At 39.1% G+C, this 25,130-nt stretch overlaps 4 protein-coding genes across 4 annotated transcripts; 3 read left to right on the top strand and 1 right to left on the bottom strand.

Moving 5' to 3' along the window:
• The first annotated feature begins 4,153 nt into the window (after nt 1–4,153).
• Nucleotides 4,154–4,856, top strand: LOC116213005 (putative lipid-transfer protein DIR1). Its single transcript, XM_031547794.1, has one exon. The coding sequence runs from the start codon at nt 4,223–4,225 to the stop codon at nt 4,553–4,555; it is 333 nt and encodes a 110-aa protein (XP_031403654.1). The 5' UTR covers nt 4,154–4,222; the 3' UTR covers nt 4,556–4,856.
• A 2,054-nt stretch (nt 4,857–6,910) lies between these two features.
• Nucleotides 6,911–8,565, bottom strand: LOC116215359 (uncharacterized protein At5g48480). The gene is made up of 2 exons (XM_031551041.1): nt 8,153–8,565; nt 6,911–7,496 (listed from the first exon to the last, which is right to left on the bottom strand). The coding sequence occupies exons 1-2, from the start codon at nt 8,425–8,427 to the stop codon at nt 7,265–7,267; spliced, it is 507 nt and encodes a 168-aa protein (XP_031406901.1). The 5' UTR covers nt 8,428–8,565; the 3' UTR covers nt 6,911–7,264.
• A 1,487-nt stretch (nt 8,566–10,052) lies between these two features.
• Nucleotides 10,053–13,558, top strand: LOC116212672 (protein PEP-RELATED DEVELOPMENT ARRESTED 1, chloroplastic). Its single transcript, XM_031547312.1, has 9 exons — nt 10,053–10,461; nt 10,805–10,960; nt 11,395–11,463; nt 11,584–11,754; nt 11,861–12,004; nt 12,122–12,271; nt 12,457–12,522; nt 12,907–12,966; nt 13,269–13,558. The coding sequence occupies exons 1-9, from the start codon at nt 10,129–10,131 to the stop codon at nt 13,311–13,313; spliced, it is 1,194 nt and encodes a 397-aa protein (XP_031403172.1). The 5' UTR covers nt 10,053–10,128; the 3' UTR covers nt 13,314–13,558.
• A 6,576-nt stretch (nt 13,559–20,134) lies between these two features.
• On the top strand, nt 20,135–23,020 carry LOC116212688 (adenylosuccinate synthetase 2, chloroplastic-like). Its single transcript, XM_031547332.1, is given in 5 exon segments — nt 20,135–20,378; nt 20,381–20,439; nt 20,704–21,396; nt 22,255–22,566; nt 22,665–23,020. Coding segments are annotated over 5 exon segments (1,479 nt in total). The 3' UTR covers nt 22,836–23,020.
• The last annotated feature ends 2,110 nt before the right edge of the window (nt 23,021–25,130 follow it).

Below are 25,130 nucleotides of genomic sequence, written 5' to 3'. Positions count from 1 at the left end.
ACCACTTATATAGCTTAGTGAAATTTTTATATGATATCAAACTGAGTTATGCATTTATGACTCACGAAATGCCAAGCCTAGCGTCTAATGCAAAAGAGTAAGTCCGCCTTGTGGTCATTTTATCCTTCCACTCTGAAGCGCGAGAAAAAAAAGCTTAACATATGAAAGACCACATGTTATCATGAAAAATTTAAAATGTATTGTAAGATAGTTGGATTAACCATTCAACCGTTTCTAGATTTTAAATTGGACCACTAAAGGAGACATTTTACTTTCGAGTTTTGGTCAGAAATGAGGTCAACACTGAGGATAGGTAGGTCTTTAATCAGATTTTTTTTTTTCATATATAATTTCAATTTTTTGAGCTCAATGCAACTGCAAAGCAAGGCAATTGAAGTTGGGGACAGCAAAGAAGCAGAAGACAAGCTCAGAAGCATAATTGAGTTGTCTCCATCCAAAATTAAAAATACTATCCTCAGTAAAGCCATAGCTTCAGCTTTTTTCAGCAGTTTTTACTCTCTCTGAGTCCTATGAGGGATAGGGGAGGAAGACGTGCAACGGTTGGTCTGCCCTTGAAGTGTCTTGTCCAACACAACACGCAGTTCCATTACTATATTCATTCATACATATATATTTGTATGTGTGTATGCATGCATTGCATGCCTTGTTGACAGTCAGTTTGTTATGTGATCAATGATGTATTTTGAGACTTGAGTCATGAAGGTCAGGATTCCTCTTGGTCATTATTATAATAATTGTCACATGATGATGATAAGGTCGTTAGTGAAATGGTTGTGGTTTTTGAGGAAATCACAATTCACAACACAACGGGTGTATGGAAGAGAATTGAATTAAATTAAAGACGGAGAAGGAGAGGACATTTTGCCTTGTCTTCGCATCCACGTAGTCCGATAGAGACATGCCTATCGTCTCAAAGACAAGAAACCAACACACGATTCAAGAATCCATATGGTCTCGAGGCGTATGAAGATAGTCGATTATATAATTAAACCCTAAAATAGGAAGTACTGGACTCGCCGTCCATAGTCAACTTATTAAGAATATCTGTATATCTTTCCTTTGATTCCTGATATATTAAAGTAATGAACACCTAAAACGGTGCAATTTCGTGTCTTTGAAATTCACGTAAGAAATTTCCTTTTCAGGGAAAAGTAAGTTCAGACGAGCAGCAGCTTGACGATGTATCATTTTTGGTCACATGTGAAGGTATAGCTTGCATGAATTACTCAAGCGTGTTTGTATTACGAACCACATTCACAAAGACGACGTGGAAATATTCCGAAGATAAACCATATATATATATATGCAGAGGCTCATATTAGTTGGTTGAATTTTGAGTTTGGGATCACTAAAATGAATTTAATCAACCCAACAGATTAAGCTTGCAAGTAATGATCACTTTAAATGACCCTACGAACTCTCCCTTGACCCTAAACTCGTGGAAAATAGATTAGCATCTATGTTGATATCATTCAATATTTAATCAATCAAGAGGCATGAGCAAATTAATTGAAAGAGGCAGAATCCAAATAACTTTTATTATTATTATTTTTATATAAATTTTATTATGTTCACTATCACTTCAGTACATTGCCTTTGTGGTTCAACAGAAGGTATCAAAATTTGGGAAATTCCAAAGGACTGAAAGCTTGTAGAGGGAAGATGGGTATATCCTCTTTTGTGGAGATGCTCATCTCAGGGGAAAATAAGAAAAAGAGAGCACTGAGCAGCCTTTGGAGAAGCAAACAGGAACCATAAGTCAGAAGCAAAAGGCTATTTGGAAACATTGGAAAAAAGAGGAGAAGAGAGGGGCTTAATTGCAAATAAAAGGCCCATTGGGTCGAAATCAATCCAATTGATTTTCATTTTCTGCACTTTATTCCATTTCATTTGTTCACTTGTGCTTTGGTTCTTAGCTTTAGTATCCCACAGTACAAGTTGACCCACCTGACATTCAAAATCTCTCTCGTTTTATTCCATTGCACCCTTGAGCTCCCAAAAGTTCATGGCACTATGCCAAAGCCACACTATATTATCTGTCATTAAGAAATTCAAAAAAAGGAAAAGAAAAGAAAAGAAAAGAAAAGAAGATGGAGTTGGCTTAGTTTTTGATGATTCGTACCAAATTTTATTGATTCTACGTGCCCTTGCAAGACCGTTTTAAGTTTGATTCTTTATCGGTCATTTATGTATGATACTTTACATAGATATATATCCTCAATCGGTTATCAGCTAGTTTTCCTTTTCCTATGTAAATATGGTTCTTCCATGAGTATGGGATAATGCTCGTAGTCGAAGTAGTTTCTTGTATTCTTGGTTATGTATGGTGTACATATTTCTTTTATAGTAGAGAACGGGCAGAATTCCAAAAGAATTAGGACACGATGAGGGGGCATGAGGACCCTATAGAAATGAGTCCGTGAATAACCTCCGGCAGACAATGATAAATGTACGGCTTACAATTAGTTTATGGTGCGTTTGGATTCAGAGTTAAAATAACTTTAATTTTGATTTTGATTTTGATTATGGAAAAGGACAAATGAGATGTAATTATAAATTTGACTTGGGAAACGTGTGTTTTTGTTGTGTAGTGTGTTGAGTTAAAGTTAAAGTTAAAATTTTTGACTTGGGAAATGTGTATTTTTGTTGTATAGTGTGTTGAGTTAAAGTTATAAATTTTTGTTCCTGAATCCAAACAGGGCCTTAGTCTCTTCAGCGATAAATATGCGATCGTTTTCCGTCGTGAAGATTGTTATTCAATCTAAACTTTCGATACACGAACGAGCACGATCAGTACGTCGATTGTCGAAGGATGACGGAACCCATTCTCGAAAGAAAGATGCCGGTGTCCGTAGCGTCCCCGAAAAGCTTCCGGGCCTGAAATTAAAAGACTATTGGGCCTCATTTGGGCCTGTAATTTGTAATTCCTTGTTCCCGAAGGCCCAATAGGCCTTTTGGGCCGAGAGCATCTGCTCTTTCTTTCTTTTTCTTTTTTTTTTTCCCATCAACGTGCATCATTTCCAAACAAAAAGAAAAAGAGACGTAGAGATGTCCTATGGCGCAAACTTATATCATTTCAATTTCAAGGAAAGAAAACAATATATTATATTATGTCATTGGGCTGGTTAAAGATGAAAAGAAAGAACATGGTATATTGTCTCTTAGCTAACAACTAAGCCCGTGAATGTCATCACAATCCTAATCCAAAATTATCCCCGGTTCGCATCTATGTGCACAAGAATCCCGAATTCGGAATCCATATTTCCTTATCTCTCACATTGGACACGTCTGTTTTCCGTTCCCACAACTTCTCCTACGACAACTAACATATAGCTACTAGAAGAAAATACGTACAACATATCGAAAATTCGTCCATTCACGATATATGAGAGTTTAGTAGCCACAACTGTTCTTTGATTTTGCATCCCACTTTCTAATCAAACAGGTGGGAGTTAGGCGAACATAAATTCGCATCATGCGGCGTCTCTTGCGGGTATTGGTAATCTCTTAACCCTCCATTGTTGGTCGCGAAATGAGAATATTATTAGCTTTCCCGAATGGAATGATATAATAAGAGAAACATAACAAGACAAAGGAAAAGGACAGTCAATCATTCAGAATCTCATGCAATTCACGAGCTTATCATCTCATCTTACTGTTAAAGGTGAGTTGTCTCTCAAGAAAGCTCTCTCAAACCCATAGAAATTGTTTTTTTCCCCCTAAATATCATTTATATAATATGTATCTTTTGTAATAATTTTTTTATTTTTATTTTTATTTTTTTTCGATGTATACCCTAGTATCTGAATACCCAGCAAACTCCGACTAAAAAAGTAAAACTCTTTTAGCATTGATTTTTTTTCATTCACAATACTCGAACCTGACATCTTATTTAAGGGAAATAAATATCAAACTGCTTGAATCAATTCTTATTATTTCTATTTGTTCAGAAAATCAAGAACCATCAAGCCAATGACTCATAACACAAGTGGGCCAATCAAGTCCCTCCCGTGACTCTCAAGCCCTTCCAAAAATTCCCATTCACGGGCTCCCCAATCCGGAAGTTAGTTCCCTTCTCCAATCTATCTTAATTGTCTTCCCCCTCCCTTATTATATATATGTTAAGCCCATAGCATAGCCACATATAGCTCCCTACACATTCGCAACCTCTAGTGTCGACCACCACATTGTTCGATCCGAGATGGCAGCGAAGCTCGTGGTGCTGGTGGTGGTGTTCGTGGCAGTCGCGGCGGTGGAGGCCACGTCGAGGGGGAACAATAACGGGGTGAGCCTGTGCAAGATGAATGAGGACGGGCTCACGGCCTGCAAGCCCTCAGTCACCAAGCCCAACCCCGTGGACCCGACCCCTGAATGCTGCAAGGCCCTGTCGGCGGCAGACCTCAACTGCCTCTGCTCGTACAGGAACTCCCTGATGCTCCCGGCGCTTGGGATCGACCCTGAGCTCGCGATGGGACTCCCCGCCAAGTGCAGCCTCCCTGTCCCCTCCGGCTGTTCTGCCATGAAACATCCTTAAGTGAAGCAGAACGTCTCGTGACTGGCATGACCAATCGTTGTTATAGAAATTAGGGATTTCAACTCGTTTAAACGTGTTATATATGTGTCTCATCGTCATATGTTCGTGTGGCTTTCCTCTTGTGATTGTTATGTGATGTGCTTTTGCCACCATATGGGGTAGCATCATGTTGATCGAACATTGCCGCCTACAAGTGGTGTACTTTTAACCATCTGACTTGATCTGTTAGACTCAGATCTTGTTATAATAAATCTATGTTTTCCGAGTGATCTTCAATGTTAAATGAGAGGCAAAGGACAAAGCGACATTCCATGGCCAACTAAACCAAATATATGTAAATGCATGGGGTACATTGTGATTAATTCGACTTAAAATTCTTCCTGAGCCTATAAACGGAACATCCATCTCATAAGCTCGAGTGAGATGATGAGGCCAATCATCTAATAATTAAACTCATAGATTTTTTAATCCTTAACTCTCAACATCGACTTAAAGTATAATGCCATTCTTTTTTATCCTAGTGGTTCCTAAAATGCGAGAGAGCATCAAGTTCAAGGGGTTGTTTAGGATTTCAGACGTACGAAAAGGACAAAGTGCAACTATATATGTTATATGAATCAGGTTGATCCATCAACTTTAGCTCATGTCTTTGTCTCCCGAGACTTTCTGGCCAGGAGAATGTAGAATGCATGACGTACCCAAGGTTATGCCGACGATGAAAAGATCGATTTTCAGGCTACTGTGCTGCTATTACTATTACTATTACTAGCCAGAACAAGACTGGCCATGGCAAGCCCTGAAGGGACCTCCTGGCTTGAACTTCACTGGTATGGCTGGTGAAAACTCACGCATTGCGATTCCTGCGTTGAATCATGGATCTAGAACCCTAGATGACCCTCTCGGTCAAGTCCTATTCAAGCACCCGCCCAGCACTGTGTTGAGATACGGAATCTAAAATGCATGTCACGGTCCCGTACTATGAAATAAAACCTAAAATGCTCAAATGTTACGAATACGTGAAACAAACACACACACCAAATCTTTGTGTGTTGCCAGGGGCCTTACGAAACCCAAAGCAAATATTTGGTGAGTAATAACTCGGTCACTTGACTGTTGTAGCGCTCAATCAGAATGTCTGAAAGTGAAAAACTAACCTCACAATGGGTTCACAAACTTTTACTGATAAGTATTTTGCTTAATCGTTACTTATCCACTTGAATGGGATACTCAACGAATATTTTCTCACGAACCCATAATAATTTGCTAATCTAACTGCGGACTATATGGCCCATATGATGATCATGGGCCTAAATCAAACGATTCCCTAAGGCATGAGGACCACTTGAATCGATAAGTTTGAATAGTCGTCTCCAATTCTTCTTTGGCCACCACGAACACAAATCTCACATTTTTATTAGTGTGCAGCGAATCCAAAACGGATGTTTGTGTTTGGAGATTTTACTCGATGCAGTGCAATGTCACAAGCCGACTACAACAGAGATCCTCGAAAACTCAACTTGAAGACACCGACTCTAGTGATGATTCATATCACCCATTCGGTACAATTCAGGTCAAGTCTTCCAGGTTCTAAATGCCAGATTCGTGTTCGAGACTCAGAGAATATGACATCGTATCAAGGCTAAAATACTGGCACGTCCACCGAGCATTTACCATAAAAGTAGACACCACAAGCTTAATATCACCAAAAGCAACGGATGCAGTTGCGAATTATAACTATTAAAACAGCATTGCCTTAATACTACTATAAGACTAACTTGTCCTCCCTAATCGAAGGGTCAGGCTTCCCTCGGTGGTATCGCCATGCATTAGTTTATATTTTATATTAGCATAATAAACAATAATAATAATAATAATAATAATAATAATAATCTTATTAAGGAAATAATTAATTGAAATATCGATTAGGTGGAAAGAGTAAGGTGGGTTTCAAATGTGACCAGCCGAACCGAATTGAAAACCAGCAGGTCTTCACGAGTATCCTGCCACGCGCCCCCACCCCAGTTTATTTTCCCAATTGGGGACCACCGCCCCATCCAAAAATATCCCCAACCAAATCAAACGGAAACCGAGCAAATCCTCACTGACACGTGTCAACAAACTACTGCTCTGATGCACCCCAGCCGTAGTCAACGTCGACTGCTCCTCCCACCCCTTCCATTCCCCACTTTCACTATCCCCACGGCACCACCACCTCCCCAGACGGTCCAACTTATTCTAAGCCTCGTACTGAGTTAATTATTCTAATCCTACCGATGCTGTCTAAAGAAACATCGAATTATCGTATCCGTCCCAACTCCCGAGCGCCACGTAGTATTAATTAATTCAAACCTTAAGTCATAAAACGTACTGTCAAGGCAGATTAAACAATATCAAGTCGAACACATTCCACGATACTAAACACAAATATAATGCAGAGAGACTCGAGCAATGTAGACTAGAGAATCCACCAGCGGAAATACCGTCCTGTCAAAATGGCCAGAGTATCCTCATCATCACGAAGATCGTAAAATATCAGCATAGTCATAATGGTCACGGTCATTGCAATTACTACGGAAACCTATTTCATCAACCTTAGTGTTCTTCCTAACTGGCTTAGAAGCTCTTCTTTCTAGATAAAAGGGGGTCCCACCGAGAAGAAACTAACGGGTTAAAATCAGCAAGTGGGTGCGGGGTCTGATCGGACGGGGCCTATGCCTCCACGTCAGCGGGCTCCTGGCAAGCAGCTGCAGCAGCGGAGCAGATATGCCAGGTGAAACCGTACGGGTCCTTGACCTTGCCCACGCGCCCACCGCAGCACGCGCCCTCAGTCTCTTCCAACTCGCCCTCCGAAACGGCTCCGGCGCTCACGGCCTTGGAGACAGCAGCATCGATGTCGTTGGTCTCCAGGCAAAGGACGATTCCAGCACCGGCCGTTTTAGCGCTGCGGCCAGACAAATATTCATAAAATACGTTATCGTCGGTCACTTCCATTTAAAGCAAATATTCAGATGACGAGTTCAAAAATCCGTTCCACTCGGTCGAGAGCCTCAGCGAACAAAACAGTGCTGATGAGACACAAGATCGGGCTCGTAGAAGACGGCGAAAACAATATTCAGTAAAGACAACGATGAAGCACGAACGCCTAAGATTTGTTCGAAGAAATAGCATACAGATATATAAGAAATAGCCGTAACGTAGGAAATGAACCTTCACAAAGCAAGCTATTATAGTAAAGTGACACTGAAAGATCTGCACAAAGAAAACGCTCTACGCTTCATGGAGTATACGAGATGAGGCAGACGAAACAACCTGAACGATGCTAGGCGTTACTATTTTCGACAAAGTATTAGACAGATCCATAACGCTCTCTACTGTTCATTTCTCTAACGGACAAAAGCATGAAGAATAAAGCGCGCAAGCAACAAGCCAACGGACAAAACCAACATCTACTAACCAAGCCCCAAAACCAAAAGATCTAAGTACAGTCCACTCTTTACCGCCTGTTCTGAAAGAGACCTACGACGTTCTACGAAATGAACAAGCTGAAACCCCACGTTTGAGTACAGAAACAGAGAAGGAAGGAGGAAGAGGACTTACGCAGGAGCAGAATCATCGGAGGCATCCGAGATGAGGATGGTGGTGCCGGCGAGTAGCAGCTGAGCGGAGAGGATGAGAGGGAGCTCCTGATCGGCCTTGCGCTTGGGGTGGAGAGAGCGGCTGACTTCCTCAGCACCGAAGGCAGCCTTGTAGAAGCTGATGGCATCGCTGGCCTTGGGGGCCTCCACGAACAGCTGCGGCTTCACGGCGGTGACGGAGACCGCCTTGGCCTCCGCAGCTCCTCCGCCATTCTGGACCTCCACCTGCTGCGCCATTGAAGAGCGGAACGGAAGCTCGAAAAGGACGTTGGGAGAGCGGAAATGGAGAGACCTTAGGCTTAAACCCTAGGAGAGAGAAGGAGGACACGCAGCGAGAAGAAAGCGGAAATGGATAAACGAGCGAAGTTCTGGTGCTCAGCGCGTGAGGTGATTTATAGAAATGGGGGAAGCGGAATCGTCTCTGTCCAGTGCACCGAATTACAAAAATAGGTCTCGGCCTCGCTCAAATTTACGGAAGGTGCCACTCCTCAGTCCTCTCGCGTGTGCGAGACTCAATCAGAAACGACGGCGTTGCGCCGATTATTCTGCTTTTTCATTTTAATTGGGCGAAAGAAATCTCATATTAACCGTTGCAAATTGCAATATGTGAGTTTTTTTTTTGTGGCTCGAAGAGGCTTTTTCTTTATTATTTAATTATCGAAAAAACTGAATACCATTTTGTATATTGCACTAAAAAGTTTGATTAATGTTACAATAATTTTAATTCTACCCCTAAAGTTACATCTAAAGTCGGACGGAAGATTTCGTTTAGGAAAAAAATACCCCTTTTAGTTTGAGATTGAGATAATTTGGACCTTGTAATTTTTTTATGGACAAATAACACATTGTGGTTTATTTCGTCAAACATAATGGACATCACCGTTAATTTTTTCATCACTTTTAGTTCTCAAATATTTCTTTTTGTCATTATTACCCTCAAACTTTCAACTTTTTTCAATTTGGTCCTAAAATTCGAAGGAAAAAAAAAAGAAGAAAAAGAATAAGAAGGGGAAAGTGACTTGGGCTGCCAGTCGGAGACCCTGACCCCACCACCAAGATTGCCGACACCCACAAAGGACGTCGAAAACCTCAAGAGTTGGGTCGGGGTTTTCGATTGGTGGCCTTAATCCCGGAATCGATTGGAATCTCGAGTTCGAGATCCTGATGGATTTGGGGGCGGGGCCGCTAATCTGTCGTCCCGACCCCACTTCCATGGTCGCCGACATCCTCTATGAGTGCATGCGATCTTGGTAGTGAGGTTGGAGTCGTCGACTGACGGGCCCGGCCCGGCCAGTTCCCCTTTTTTTCCCCAAATATTAGGATTAAATTGAAAAAAAAGTTGAAAGTTTGAGGATAATAATGGTAAAAAGAAAAGTTTGAGAACCAAAAGTGACGAAAAAATTAATGATGAGGTCCATTATGTTTCACGGAGTGAACTACATAATCCAATTTGTCTCAAACTCAAATCAAGGGGATTTTTATACTTTTCCCTTTCGTTTAATGTGTATTAAGTTTGAATCCAATTCTAAATATCGTATGGCATCATTAAAAATTTACTGAACCGGTTGGGCTTTTTATTTTTTTCCCCATTAGGTGGGTGTCAGTTGGGCTCCTTGATGTTGGAGTTGGGCTTGTTAACTGTCCAGTTGACTTTGAGCCGAGAAGATTGTAAAGTTGACCGTACGGTGGTCATTTAGCTAAAATAGCTCAGCCGGTAGAGAACCTGTCTTTTAATCATGCAATCGCTGGTTCGATTCCCCCAGACGACGGAAAAGCATTTTTAAATTTTTCACGATTAATTTAATTATTTTTTTTTTCCAATTTGATTTATATTTATTTATTACAATATTTTTTCTATTTCCTTTCCATCGTCTTCTTCGCTAGCTAGTACTTGCTGATAAACCCAGAACCTCCATAGACGAAGCTCCATCAGCTAAAATGCTCGCAAGCAGCACACTCCAAGTCCTCAATTCTCCCCCTGCAGCTCCCTCGCTAACGCCAATCCGCCTCCCTCCCAACCCCTTGTTCCTCCCTCTCCCCTCTCCTCCTCACCGTCTCGGCTTTAGTCTTGAGCACGCCGGCAGGAGGAGGCCCCCCTCCGCCTCTTCTACCTCCTCCTACGAAGTCGGCGGCGCGTACCCGGACGAGGAGCTGGACTTCCAAGACCAGTTCGGGGAGGAAGGGGACCAGAAGCTCGATGCTGCCCAGTACGAAGCCCTCCTCAAAGGGGGCGAGCAGGTCACCTCTGTACTTCAAGAGATGATCACCCTTGTAAGTTTACCTCCCATCTCCCCTCAACTTCATGTTGGGTCTCTATTCTTACATCCTTCTATTGAATTTTGCTTCCCCTTTTTGCTGTTGTCAAATTTAAAATTTAGCAGAAATACATGTAATACATTTGGATTTTGTTCCAATTCTGATGTATGCTTTTATTTATGGAGACTTCGATAAGAGTTGCATTGTTTGTAAGGCATAGTAAAATGCGTAGCGTCGAGATGAAGTGGTTGCAATACCATTGTGATTACGGAAAGGTTGCATTTTTGCTGGGAAATGGGGCTGCAGTTGGAGGTTGTGCTAATGATAACGGGTCCACGGGTTTCTGTGTTTGGTCCAGTTGGAAGACATGAACATGGATGAGGCATCGGAGAAGGTGGCGGTGGAACTGGCTGCGCAGGGAGTCATCGGGAAGCGAGTGGATGAGATGGAGTCGGGGTTCATGATGGCCTTAGATTACATGATTCAACTCGCGGAGAAGGACCAGGATGATGAGGTATTAGTTGCTAACTACTTCATTGTTTGATTCCATGGTCTCAGATGGTGAGATCGGTCAGTTCGAATTAATGCTATTGCTTTTGAAGTGTACAGTAACGAATTAAGAGTTTCGATGCCTTTGGTTTTTCTCTGTTTTTTAGCTTACGCTTCCAAAATAAATCGTCACGAACTCTTATTTGCTGTATGAGCTGTTAAGAGCTACTGGAAAAGGTTCACTTTGTTCTGAATACGGAAGATGGTGTTATCTAGGTTTATGGAGTTTCTTAGGGGCAGAATCTGAATTTTAAGGTGCTTTTAATCGTTCCCTAGGACGGTTCCTTTACCTTTGTAAAGGATCTTATTCTAAGGAAGCTTTTCGAGGGCTTACTTTTGCTATGATTTTGTCTAAGCAACCGGTACTAGTGTAACTGACTTTGGGGTGTCTCTGTTCAGCGTAAGGTATTGCTTGAAGTCATCAAGGAGACTGTGCTAGCCCATCTCACAAAGAAGTGTCCCCCACATGTAAGGATGTAGCTCTGAAGGACAGACTGAATCAAACTACTGATTCCTGGCCTCTGAATCTCTGATAGTTCTTTTTAATGCAAGTACGATAACTAAGCCCCTTACCGTTTTAATTTGAAGGTCCAAGTGATTGGCTTGCTCTGCAGAACTCCACAGAAAGAGAGCAGACATGAACTCTTGCGAAGGGTCGCAGCAGGTGGTGGGGTATTCAAAGTTGAAAATGGCAGCAAAGTTCATATTCCAGGGGCTAACCTAAACGATATTGCTAATCAGGCTGATGATCTGCTGGAGGTAAATAACCGAAGAAGATGAAGCTTTACATTCTCTCTGTATTTTTATGAGTATCTCGAGCCTTCTGAAGCTCATATGTGATTATATTCTTCCACTATGACTGCAGACAATGGAGAATCGGGCCGTCATCCCTGATCGGAAACTTCTCGCAAGATTAGTTTTGATTAGAGAAGAAGCAAGGGATATGATGGGTGGAGGAATTCTTGATGAAAGAAATGACCGTGGCTTCAGCACTCTCCCAGAATCAGAGGTCTGCCAAACAGGATGCTTAAAATTCTTCATCCATCAGCAAGGGATACTGCAAATGCTAAACTGATGCCTTGTCTTCTAATTGTAGACGTGTGAGCTGTAATTTTTGTAATTGCAGGTAAATTTCCTGACAAAGCTCGTAGCTTTGAGGCCAGGAAAAACTGTGCGGCAAATGATTAAGAATGTAATGCAAGGAAAGGATGAAGGTGCTGATAATGAAGAAGATGCCCCAGAAAGCGGAAAAACCTCTACTGGTGTCTTTGGAAGTGTAAAGCTCTCACTAAATTCATGATTTTGTTCTGTTTGTTAGATTTTGGTTTCTCTGAGCAGCATCTTTTCGGATCTGAGTGATCTATTGCGTTGTGTTGAAAACTATAACTTCTTACTTTTGAGATAGAGGGAAGTGTCTCTCTAAGTACAACCGACTCATTCTTCTATAATCTTATTCTCCAGAAAAGTGTCTCACGACGTAAACCTCGTCCTGTACGTCCAGGAATGTTTCTGGAGACCGTCACCAAGGTACTTTGTCCTCTTCTTCATGCATCAGCGTTAACTCCTGACTGAATTCGTATGATTTCAAACTCTTGTTAAGAAATATGTACACAAGTCCTGTGCAGACACAAGTGAAAGTAGGGTCCTTATCCTTCCTGCCGTTATATAGGGTTGATACATTATCATATATAATAAAGAATAAGGGTGGTTAGGAAGTAAGCATGTCAAAGTCCTGGTTCTCGTCTGAATTTGATGTGCAAATGAACTCGTTAAGTTGGCCAGTGTTACTAAGAGTCACCCATTTGAGCAACGAATTGGGCACTATGGTTGAACCCATGGACCTCTGATCCCCACCTCTATTCCGAAACCAAAATGTATGTGCTTACCTGAATTTTCCCTTGTGTTGGCCAGGTCTTAGGTGGAATATATTCTGGGAACGTATCTGGAATCACAGCCCAGCATTTAGAATGGGTAATCATTTCCGACAGCTAATTCCCTCTGGCTCTCCCTTATCTCTCTTTCAGTCCTTCTCGTTGATCTGATGGCTCTACTCAGTATTGCACGGAATTTTGCTAAGAGTGTTGAGGTTCATAATCCATTTACGTCTTCTAACATGTTCAATGATTTCGGAAATATGGATCTGGTAAAAAGTTCTGCATTATATACTTCTGTTGTTCATTGGATTAGCTTTGAACGACGAGGAGCAAAGACTTTATTCTAGAAATTCTTTGAAAGCTTCTTAACTCAAATATTTGTTCCTTTTCCAATCTCAGGTTCATCAAAAGACCCTTCAGGTTCTCCAGGAAATAGCATTTTAAGTGCTCCTTGACAACGTCAGTATTTTCCGGTCAGGTGTCTCACGGGAGAGATGCTCGGTTGCATAAAACGGATTGGAGATTAGACGAAATATAATTCATAAGTTTATATGGGGTAATCACCCCACTTTGGATTATGATCATTTCCGAAACTGAACTGATGTATATATGTGAATGGAGAAATCTTGGATTCCACGTTTTCGAGCACAGTTCAAGGGACCTTAGCATGCTGCTTTTCCCCGGTGCAACTGTCACCACGATGCCCCGACTTTGTCTTCCTTATAAGTTACTTCGTAATTTTTGTGTTCGGGCTTTCACCCCATAATTGTGTTGGGGAAATTTTGAGATGTGGAACAATTACAAGCAAAAGGAAAAGGATTTGTGGACAAGATGTTTTCAGTAACTCAAAAGAATCGATAATTACCCGCAATATTACAGCGTGGCTTTAACGGAATTACCCAACCACGGGATACAATGCCCACAAAGAGTAGTCGTGATTATAAACACAACACTCTCTAACTAGAACCCAACTCATAAAAGTATATAGAAAATAGAGTTGCATACATCTCAATATTGCTTCTGGTAAAATACAAATTCTTATGTAATCTCAGTTTATATAGCAAAAATTTGCAACTAACGTTCAATTAAAGACAATTCAAGAGGTCTATTTGACCAAATAGTGATCAACTTTCAATTGATAATAGTATTATTGTTATTAGTAGTTAATATTGCTAATAATTATCACAACGGTCAACATTGAACCGAATAATATCACTTCTTCCAAAGCTTCCATATTCTTACCAAATAATATCATTCTTCCGAAGCTTCCATATTCTTACCGTTTGTATTAATTTTTGTTTTTTATAATCATTTTATTTTAATTAATTATTATTGGTAAATACTTTATAATTTATTATATAACAATCCCCCACTTGTTTACTAATAATAATAACAGTATAAACCCAATATATATATATATAAAGAAAATAAAATAGTTGGATTATTGTATAGTGCACAGCCTAACGGTGGTCTAGGGTTGGAACCGCGGTTTAGAACATAATATCAAAGAACTTAGTTCACGCTATGCATGGGTTCTAGTTCAATATGGCAGCGCCAATTTAGCACGGCATTGCGTTATCCCAGTGTCGCAAGTACTCTAGGATTTACCACAGAAATCCGCAGAAAACGGCCTCTCACTTCCATACTTGCATGAGTAATCTTATCAAGAGTGTCCACAACTGTTCTAGTACTCCACTATAGAAACTATGAGACTGTTAAGGATAAATATTCACCATTTCTCGTTGTAAAAATCTAGTGCACTAAACCAAATACGAAACTTTTTAAATTACGCCCACTATTTCTCACAATTCATAATAATGCATTGGAAATGTAAACATGTATTAAATTTCATATATAGTCCATAGCGAAGAACCCTTGAACCCTTAGAAGTCGATTTCCGTTCAAGAAGTCAATTCTTCCATTTAGTGGCATCGATGTAAAGAGTGTAGGATTCACTCAAACTATTTCTATAATCTGATAATAGTTCCATATCATCTCCGTATAGGATGATTAACAAGCATATATCGTGGGTAATAGTCCCATGCCGCGGGACGAAATTAAATAAGTTTTTTCATCTATTTTTTGATATATCAAATTGGTTCATGTAATAATTGATATTGAGTATAATTATAATTAATGATAAAACTATTTATGTGTGTAACTCTTGATTGCTAATATATTATTCGTATTTTCTAAAAAATCATTCTAATAGTATATCATACGGTATAAAAAGCTTACACTGTCCTACTAAGTTTAATTTGAATTTTCAATAATTTTAGTTAGAATAACATGATCACAATATCATAAATCTTAAGTGACCTCGATAATTTAATTGACGAACTTTGCTTGCAATGCACATGTTCGGAATTCATTAAAAGTATCTCCTAGTCATAGTCAAGTCAATGCCCAAATGAGGATAACTTTTCATCAATCATAGGCTAGCATAATCTTGCGTTTCACCATAAAAAATTAGGTCATGCATCCTTGCAAATAAGAAGAGGGCAATTAAGTTGGTGATCAATTGGACCCCCTTTTTCATACTTAAATTTTAAAAAAAATTACCAAGATATATGTCAATTAAAGTGGTTGTATACTTATTTCCCTAAAATATAAATTCACGTTTGAATCTCATGCATGTGGAAAATCCAATGTTTAGAGGGACCAGCTTGACTCTAACTTAAATTAGTCGAGACTCATTCGAATTCGAATATGATGAAGTATAAACTTAATATATATAATTTATTTAATTTTAAAAAATGTTAAAATCTGAAAAAAAAAACTTATATATATTTATTATTTTATTTTAAATAATGTTAAAATCTGGAAGAAAAAAAAAACAAAAAAAGAGGCGGGGTGAGTCCTGTGGGTGTGAAAACCACCTCACTCGCCATATATGGTGAGAATGGGACCCAAAAAATCACTTCTTTATATATTTATTTGTTTCATCTCTGCTTGTCTCATCAGACTCGTTTTTAGTCTCGATTTAATTTAATTTGTACTTACCTCCTTATTGCGTACATTTTCATACGCACCTTTTCACAAGATGAAAATTCTTGTAGAAGCTCCAATCCCTATTGATCGCAATCTTTCTCATTTACGTACTATCTCCTTGAGACTTTTCGAGTCGATGATTGTAGCACTTGATTTCCAAGAAAATATACGTATGGTCATATCACATGCACCAACAAAAAAAATATAATATTGGTTATATCAAGATATTTAATCTTATGACCAACTGACTTTATCAATTGAAGCAATTCACGCTTAAAGTCTGTAAACTAAAATTCATATATAATCTCATGACTAACTGACTTTATTAATTGAAGCAATTCATGCTTAAAGCTCGTAAACTAAAATTCATATATAAAATTTCATCCCATAAAATGATAACTCACACATGTCAAGGATCACGGAATTGGTCATATCAAAAATTTTCAAACCAAATAAGCCATCTCTTTACACTTTTTCGCAGTAAGTGAATCCTCAATAGAGCACACTTTGTTTATCATTGTAAGTCGATCATCATGTATCATATAAATGGATGCCTCGGTTAACAACCATATATGTCCATTAAAAATTCCATGAGTTCATATATCAATCCAATTTTAGTTCATAGTGAAGATTATGATTTTTCTTTTAACCAGAATTAATGCAAAATCAATAGCAAATTTATTCAAATTGGTCTAAAAGAAATAGAGACGATCACCAGAGGTGTTTATGGCAGGACTGTATATACAGCACATGAAGCAGCACGTCTTTATATATAAGAATAAATAATCAAGACTTAATTGACACAATAAAAGGCATCTCCATTGCACCAGATTTAAACGAGCATCATCATCAGATTCAATGCATTAAAACACAAATACCCCCCCACACACAGAGATATATATAATAGGACTTCTTAAACTTTAATTTCATTTTATGGTAGCACATTACGCAATACTATATACGAAATAGTTAATTTAACGCATCTCTAAATATCTGCAAATGCTTGAAATTATTATCCTTTTGCTGCTGGTGATGTGTATGTCCAGTGAAATCTGATTGCTTCAATTCTTTCAACTTTATAATTTTCAGAGTACAAAATCGTAGGGAGAATATTATCGAAGTAAAACAATAACATGGAAGAAAGCAATACCTCAAATAAGTTGAGATCTTATCATTACACATCCCTCATCCAGAAAATAGCCAAAATTACTTGAAGCAAACTAATCAGGAAATTGCATGGCCTTACCGGACATTGCCTCTGTTGCATAAATACTCACCTGACTTATATGCTCTTGTTCCAAATCACAAGGAAATTGAGTTTGTTCAAAATATTAGAAAACATACCTCAACGGTATCTTTTTCCATTCGTGGATTAACTGTATCCATGCATGTCTCTTCGAACTTACAGTGTGCTTCCCCCCTTTAATTATTATTTTTGACTTGCTTGAAGAATCTCCACCATGGAATCTTTGCGTATAATCTTCACTGAGCTCACGGAGAAACTGTATGCAGAGGCCCTTCTCTATGTGCTCTCATCATCAACACCATCTCTCTCTTTATTCTTTTTTTTTTAATCTGTGTTTGTCTATATTTTTTTATATAAATCAAACCAACATGTACGAAAGAAATTCTCAAAGTGAAATCGAAAGCGAATCTTTTTTGGGTTTGAAAGTATGTGGTTTAATATAGAGCATAAATCAACACCTTTGCGTATGAAGTAACCGTGCCAAATGCTTGTAGTTTATCAAAAACAATTCATCCAATTCTCCATATCTCAACAAACGAAACAAATCACATGGAGAATTTAATTATCCTCAAATTGTCGTGGGAAAATTTTGAGATATAAAAAATTACAAATAAATTCATTAAAATAAATTTATCTCAATATATTATAATATTAAGAAATCACAATTATAGAAAATAAACTCATCTACCGCATCAAAACAAGAGATGTAATTTAACATAAAACACAAAGAAATCGAAATAGAATTGTGGACAAGACGTTTTCAGGAAATTCTCTTGAGGATAGATAATTCCAAACAAAATCACAACATGGATTCAACGGAATTACCCAACCCTGAGACACAATGCCCGCGAGAAAAAATCATGGCTACAAACACGATACTCCCTAATTAGAACCCAATCAGTACAAAAATATAGAAAATATATTTAATCGTCTAATAGATTTTTTTTTCACATTCACGAAGTACACGAGTCACTCTCCTCTTTGTATAATATTCAGTAGTAAAGCAAAATTGATTGGCCATTTACCATGTCCCACAACGGCTAAATTGAAAACATCAAATTAAGGAGTCAATAAATTAAATTGACCAACTCAAGCAGTGAAGACATTTGACCAATTAATTACTCTTACAAATTGATTAATTATTATTACTAGTAAATACAATTTTATTATACAACAAATATATATTTCAAAATTGAGACTAATTGTTATAAGAAATTATATAATATATATATATATATATTGAATGCAAATGATATAAACATAACAAAGAAATAAATTGATAATATATAGAACTCACAAAAAATATTATCTCGCTATATATTATGACATAGCCCTATGAACATAAATAAGATGAAGATAAAAATTAAACTAAGGATCTCCCAAACAATGTTAACAAAAAAATGAAACAAATTTTTATCCTAATCACGAAACTTAATATATTCTATATATCTATATTAATAATTTATTTAAAAATACGACACAAAATTATTAAAATGATTAGTCTCAAATTATTTTTATAATAACTATCTTACTCTAATTTATAATATAAGTATTATTGAAGGTTATTATTTGTAAATTTAAATTAAAAATTATTATTTTTAATAAGAAAATTAGTTTTTGAAAATGTAAAAGATTACAATAATAAATGATATAGAAATATATGAAAACAAATCCGTGTAACGTACAATGAAGATAACGGGCCCGCACATATGCGAGGAGAATTATTTGGCCGAACAATTATTTTCTTTTGATACATATAAAAAAAAAAGCAAATGCGAAATATAACCTGTTAATATCTTGAATAGCGAAACACTTGTAATACATGTATATATGTATGCTTGCTTACAATATGTGGCTACTGTCTCAACATAGAGAGTTCCTTAACATTTTTTAGGTGCACTTGATTCCCCAATTCACTGTTAAAGAGAGAATAATAAATCAACGAAACCTAGCCTTAAAAATTCACGTGCACGGAAGAAGCAGGCCCACTTTCAGAAGCTATTTTTGTCTAAAAAATTTCATTATAGCATAGTTTTTACATGTTTCATGAGTTCAGGTATTTCGGTTGTAATAAGTGAAGTGACATCACGACACTGTATCACTTGCGAAAGTAGTTATAACAAACATACGAAGGGTCACGTAAGGAGAACTCTCATCCCTTCTATGTGATGTTGCAAGGTGAGTCATACTAACTTTTAATGTTTTATACAGATTCCATAGTTAGGTCAAAATCATTTATTAACCTCCATTTGTTTCGTCGAGAATTCATTTTTTCTCAGCAAAATACATATTGGAGAAATAGGGATCGGGACCAACCATGGACCGGGTGATCATTCGATGGGGATAAGTGGTCAATAATCTAAAATTTTCTTAAACCAATATCTACCGTCCATCATCTGATCAAATGAAGGCCTAAAAACTCGAGTGATGTCGTGATATATCCCAAAGAAATCTCTTTTTTAGCTCCACCTGCTATCGAAACACAGTACGTCTCTATGTGCCTTGGCTCAATCGAGATATAAAGGACAAATGAACTATACTATAAGGTAGCATAGCTGCATAGATCTCAAAGTTTGTCGAGAAATTGATTTTTTGATTATTTGAGTAACAATAATACATTGCTAGACATCGCTCATTGTTTGTAATGTTGAAATAAAGATTTTGATATTACTATAAGCATAATCGGGAATATACAGGATCACATCAACTGGAAAGTTTTGGAACTATAAGATCGTCTAATAAAGATTTCACGAGTTAAAGTGCAGCCGATACATATAATATCATATCATATCATACACGAAACAAAGACACACGGAGCTTGAATCGGGAGCCGCCCAGTACATCCATGGCATTTGCTTGCATGGCCGCCATGGGTCATGCATGCATTAAGTCCTTCCCATTTGCTTGTAAATAGCACAAACGGGAAGGACTATGCGTATGTGTGTGTGTGTGGATGAAACTAGAACTTTCTCCATTCTCCGCCTCCTCCTCCAGCTCTCCGTTTTCTCTCTCTACCTGCGGAGTCGCCATGAGCATAGCCTCTCTCACCCTCGCCTCCAACCCCGTCGCGTCCCCTCGCCGGAGGAGACTCCGGTTCCACCAGCCCCTCCCCTCCTTCGCCCGCCGCCCGGGCTTCGTCTTCTCCTCCGTCAGCCCCCCCGCCTCCTCGGCTTTGCTGAGCGTGGCCTCGGATCCGGCGGCGGGAGAGGGGCTGAGCCGAATCGACTCGCTCAGCCAGGTTTCGGCCGTGCTGGGCTGCCAGTGGGGAGACGAAGCAAGGGCAAACTCGTCGACATCTTGGCCCAGCATTTCGACATCGTCGCTCGTTGTCAGGTGAATGGCTCTGTCGTCTGCGATTCCTCTGACAGTTTCGTGCTCTTCTCTGTAGTAATGAACATGCGATTGCGTTAGCGTGTTAGAAAGTTTGATTCTTTAGTCATTGGTATGCCAAAGGAAATTGCTTTCTAGCTATGGAGGCGATAAGACAATTCCAGAAAAAAAAATGAGATTCTTGTCGGGCGTGTGAAGTGAAGCTGAGAGTGACAGGATCTCATTCGATAGCAATTTAGTTCATGCAGTCTTTTCGTTTGATGTCAGGGTGGAGCTAATGCTGGGCATACCATCTACAACGCAGAGGGGAAAAAGTTTGCTCATCACCTCGTTCCTTCGGGAATCCTTAATGAGGACACTCTCTGTGTCATCGGAAACGGAGTCGTGGTGCATCTTCCGGTGCTTTTTAAGGAGATCGACGTACTCGAGGCCAATGGCATCTCTTGCAAAGGAAGGATCCTGGTATCTGATCGTGCCCATCTATTGTTTGACTTCCACCAAGTTGTGGATGGTCTGCGGGAAGCGGAGCTGGCTGAATCTTTCATCGGGACAACCAAGAGGGGGATCGGGCCATGTTATTCTAGCAAGATGAATCGGAATGGTATCAGAGTGAGCGACCTCAGGCACATGGATACTTTCCCACAGAAGCTTGATCTATTGTTGTCGGATGCAGCGGCGGGGTTCCAAGGTTTCAATTATGGGCCTGAGATGCTTAAGGAAGAAGTCGAGAGGTACAAGAGATTCGCTGAGAGGTTGGAACCGTTCATTGCGGATACTGTGCATGTGATGAATGAGTCCATTGCGCAGAAGAAGAAAATATTGGTCGAAGGTGGTCAAGCAACCATGTTGGATATTGATTTCGGAACATTTCCCTTCGTAACTTCCTCTAGCCCGTCCGCTGGTGGAATCTGCACTGGCCTTGGCATTGCCCCAAGAGTTCTCGGTGATCTAATTGGAGTTGTAAGTTCCTATCAAACTTTCTTCTTGTTTTCTAGCTAAGATTTCTGATTCATTGTTATATTATATGGTGCTTTCAATTTGCCCTTGTAGTTCGGTGTTGTCTCGATTTGCCACGTGAAGTTTAGGAAACTGTCTGAGTTTACACCTTATACGACAACTTGTTAGGCCACCTTACATATAAAGGTACACAATTGTTTTGAATAGAAGTGTTCTATGAGACCAGACTACTGTAAGACAACTCTGATCCATTTCTTCGAATCAAATGAACCTTAGTTCCTACAGATTTTGGTCATGTCTCGCTCATTTATTCTAAAGGACGAATCAGGAATTGCATATGCATGCTTGAAAATAGAGACTTTGATTGGCTGTAACTGATAAAGGGTTCTATAGCCCACCCAAATTTTGAGAGGTCTATAGTGCACCAAATTTTAAAAGGTCTATAGGAGAAGAAGTTGGGTTAACAAATTGTCTTAATTTGAGATCTAACTCAGGCACGTGGATGGAGTCCCAATGTGACCTTGCCTCCAAAGTCACATGTGCCGCTTATGGCCTAATCCCTGAGATGTTACTGTTTTGGTGTAAAGCTAGACCTTTTTGCAGACTTCATTGGCACATTTAGACGGCTTATAAGACGACATCATTCGGTTATCTGCTAAGAAACTGAAGTTCATATTTATCGTCAATTTCTGGAGAAAGTCGTCTAGCAAGATGTCTTTTATGTCGATTTTATGCCTGTCAAAACTTCAACTTTATTGCATGAACTACCCGATGAAGTTGATGTCGATGTGTTGCATAGATACTGCTAGATGGTTTCATTTCTTGGAAAACAGAATTTCTAGCTTCTGTTTTTCTGCACAGGTTAAAGCATACAGCACAAGAGTTGGTTCTGGCCCTTTCCCGACGGAAATACTGGGGAAGGGTGGTGATCTGCTAAGATTCGCAGGCCAGGAGTTCGGGACAACTACTGGTCGTCCTCGGCGTTGTGGGTGGCTCGATGTAATTGCTCTCAGATACTGTTGCCTAATTAATGGATTCTCTTCTTTGAACCTCACCAAGCTCGATGTCTTGTCGGATCTTCCCGAGATCCAAATAGGGGTTGCATACAAACACGCCGATGGTACACCCATCAACTCGTTCCCTGCCGATCTACGACTAATTGAGCAATTAAAGGTGAGTCTTTTAACTCTCAGTGTGAGTGATCAAGTGAAGCTCAATGGTACATCCTCGGTTCTTGGAGGCATAACTCTCATTTTCTTGGTGTCTTTTAGGTGGAATATGAAGTTTTACCAGGTTGGCAGAGTGATATTTCTTCCATCAGGAACTACTCCGACCTTCCCAAAGCTGCTCGCCAGTACGTGGAGAGGATCGAAGACCTCGTCGGAGTACCGATTCATTATATCGGTGTGGGCCCAGGAAGGGACGCCCTCATCTACAAATGATGATCCCGACCTGATTATTCCATACAGTATCTCGATGTACTCTCCGTCGTGGTTGGAACTAATTTTTGCCAGATTATTCACCCTCATGACGGGGGAATTGTTTATCGGTAGAAATATGATGAAATGAAACTTTCCAACGGGTGATACAAAATGGATTAAATGATCTTTGTTACTTTTTCTTTTTCCGAGACTAAATTATAGTTATTATAATTATCGCTGGAAGCGTCTAAATTATATAATATATAGATATAGTTAGATTGGTCTTTACCCTTAAGTTAAGCATGCCCACCTCCAGGAGCCATTGTTGTCTTAAAAAATTCAATATAGCTGGGTCTTGTGTTCTCTGAATGCGGGTATTTCGATTTAAAAAAGCGGGGTGATATCACGAAACAATGTCACTTGTGAAGGTACTTATAATGGATAGACAAAGGGTCACTTGTGAAGGTACGTGCTCAATGGATCGGATGATTACAGTTCACCCGATCAACTAAATTGACAGAAAATTCGAATTTGTATGTTTATACCCGTCTTTATCGATTGAAGAACTCTAGGTTCGCTAACTAGATCTTGGTTAGACTATATATCGCAATTATAAGTAACAGGTGAAAAACTATATTAATTAAAATATATATAAATACATTACATAGACGACAGATTTGTGAGAACATTCCTATAGGGACATATAAGAGTGCATGTTAAAATGCTCAAGAAAATGAAGATTAGAAAATTAGAAACAATCGAATCCTCCCATAGATACTCCTAGACGTTCAACTGATCCAACGTACTATGATAGCCACATTTAATAGTTAGTTGGCCTACTGTGGTGAATGGGCGCCCCACTATCCTTTTATTCATTTTCTAATACAAACAATATTCTTCTTTTTTTTTTCCGGTTACAATAAAGTTTATAGATTTAATACATTGAAATAAAAATCCTAAATATGGACACAAGTAGTCTCACGCCAGATATCGAAACCTAGTGAGGTCCCAGATTCGATATCCAATGAGATTACCCGTACCCCTTTATTAAATACTTAAAATTTTTATTTTCATGTATCAGTTTCATGGGCATTCCTTATAATCGAAAAAAAAAAAACAACTGAGAAGTCCATCCCCATGTGATTATTGTACCAGAGGAGGACTATATGATTCTTTTCGCGGTAAATATTTCTACTGTTCGTAACATGACCTGTTCCGGCATCCCTGATTTGTGGTTAGATCAACGTAATATTCACCATACAAAGTGTTGATTTGATGTGGCCATCAAAGATCCCACGAATAGTATTTGCAATTAACCACCGGCTTAGCTTCCCTATTCCCCGTTCATCCTGCTTCTCCACAGGTGATTGGTCACTCGAGATCCTCACGTACAGTATAAGAAAAATGTGCATGCAGAAATTCTCGGTAACCACTTGCGATGCAAAAAGAAAATGAACTCTTGGAGACGGAATTTTACATCATGTAATCACTGGATTGGCCTGAAATAGCCAAAATGTTATATGAAAAGAGGCATCGTCAGCCTATAAGGTCAATAGATCATGCCGCTATCTCGTGTCAGATATTAAGTGTGCATGGGTGCACGAATCATCAAATCAAATCTCATCCTCAATGGTCATGCACTATCACATTCTCAGTCAAAGCAGAGACATGTATGTATCGCTAACGATTCGAGGGAGGCAGAGATTCATTTGATAACTTAATACGTTGAATGCATTGGGCGTGCACTCTTTATATTTCTTTCTTAATTTACCGAGGTTATCGATCATCTCTCTTAACCCGAAATATATCTGTATGAAGAATATGAGTTGTTTTCTGGGTTTAGGCTACTTATCTATTTGTTACATTTAAAGCTCTTTGCAAGAGGAGAAGACAAGAAGAGGAGAGACCAGGAATAGACAACTCAATGAAAAATTAGTGCAGCGAGGGGGAGGAGGAATCAATAAATGAAGCCCATTTGACCCCTTCACACCCAAATTAATAGGCTTTGGAAGCTTTATTGCACGTACCGTGGCTTCTTCCGTATATACTAGAAACATTTTTTTTTAATTTATTTTTTTTCCCGCTGGAAATAGAAGAAATTCCTTAAAAAATTAGGTTGATGCGGTGGCACACCCCTTACTAAAGAGCCAACATTTTAGTGTGCATCGCCTGTTACTGAAAATTCAATGAATCCAAAGTGAAAGAAAGCTTAATTCACGGGCCAATTTGTACGAGCATTGCCCTCCCGATAGATATGTCATATCAAAACTCGGCAAACATTATAAGCTACCTAGCTCTCACCACCACTTTTGAGTT

The sequence above is a fragment of the Punica granatum genome, chromosome 7 (genome assembly GCF_007655135.1).
Source record: "Punica granatum isolate Tunisia-2019 chromosome 7, ASM765513v2, whole genome shotgun sequence".
Lineage (NCBI taxonomy): Eukaryota > Viridiplantae > Streptophyta > Magnoliopsida > Myrtales > Lythraceae > Punica > Punica granatum.
This window is presented reverse-complemented; position numbering and strand designations above follow the sequence as displayed.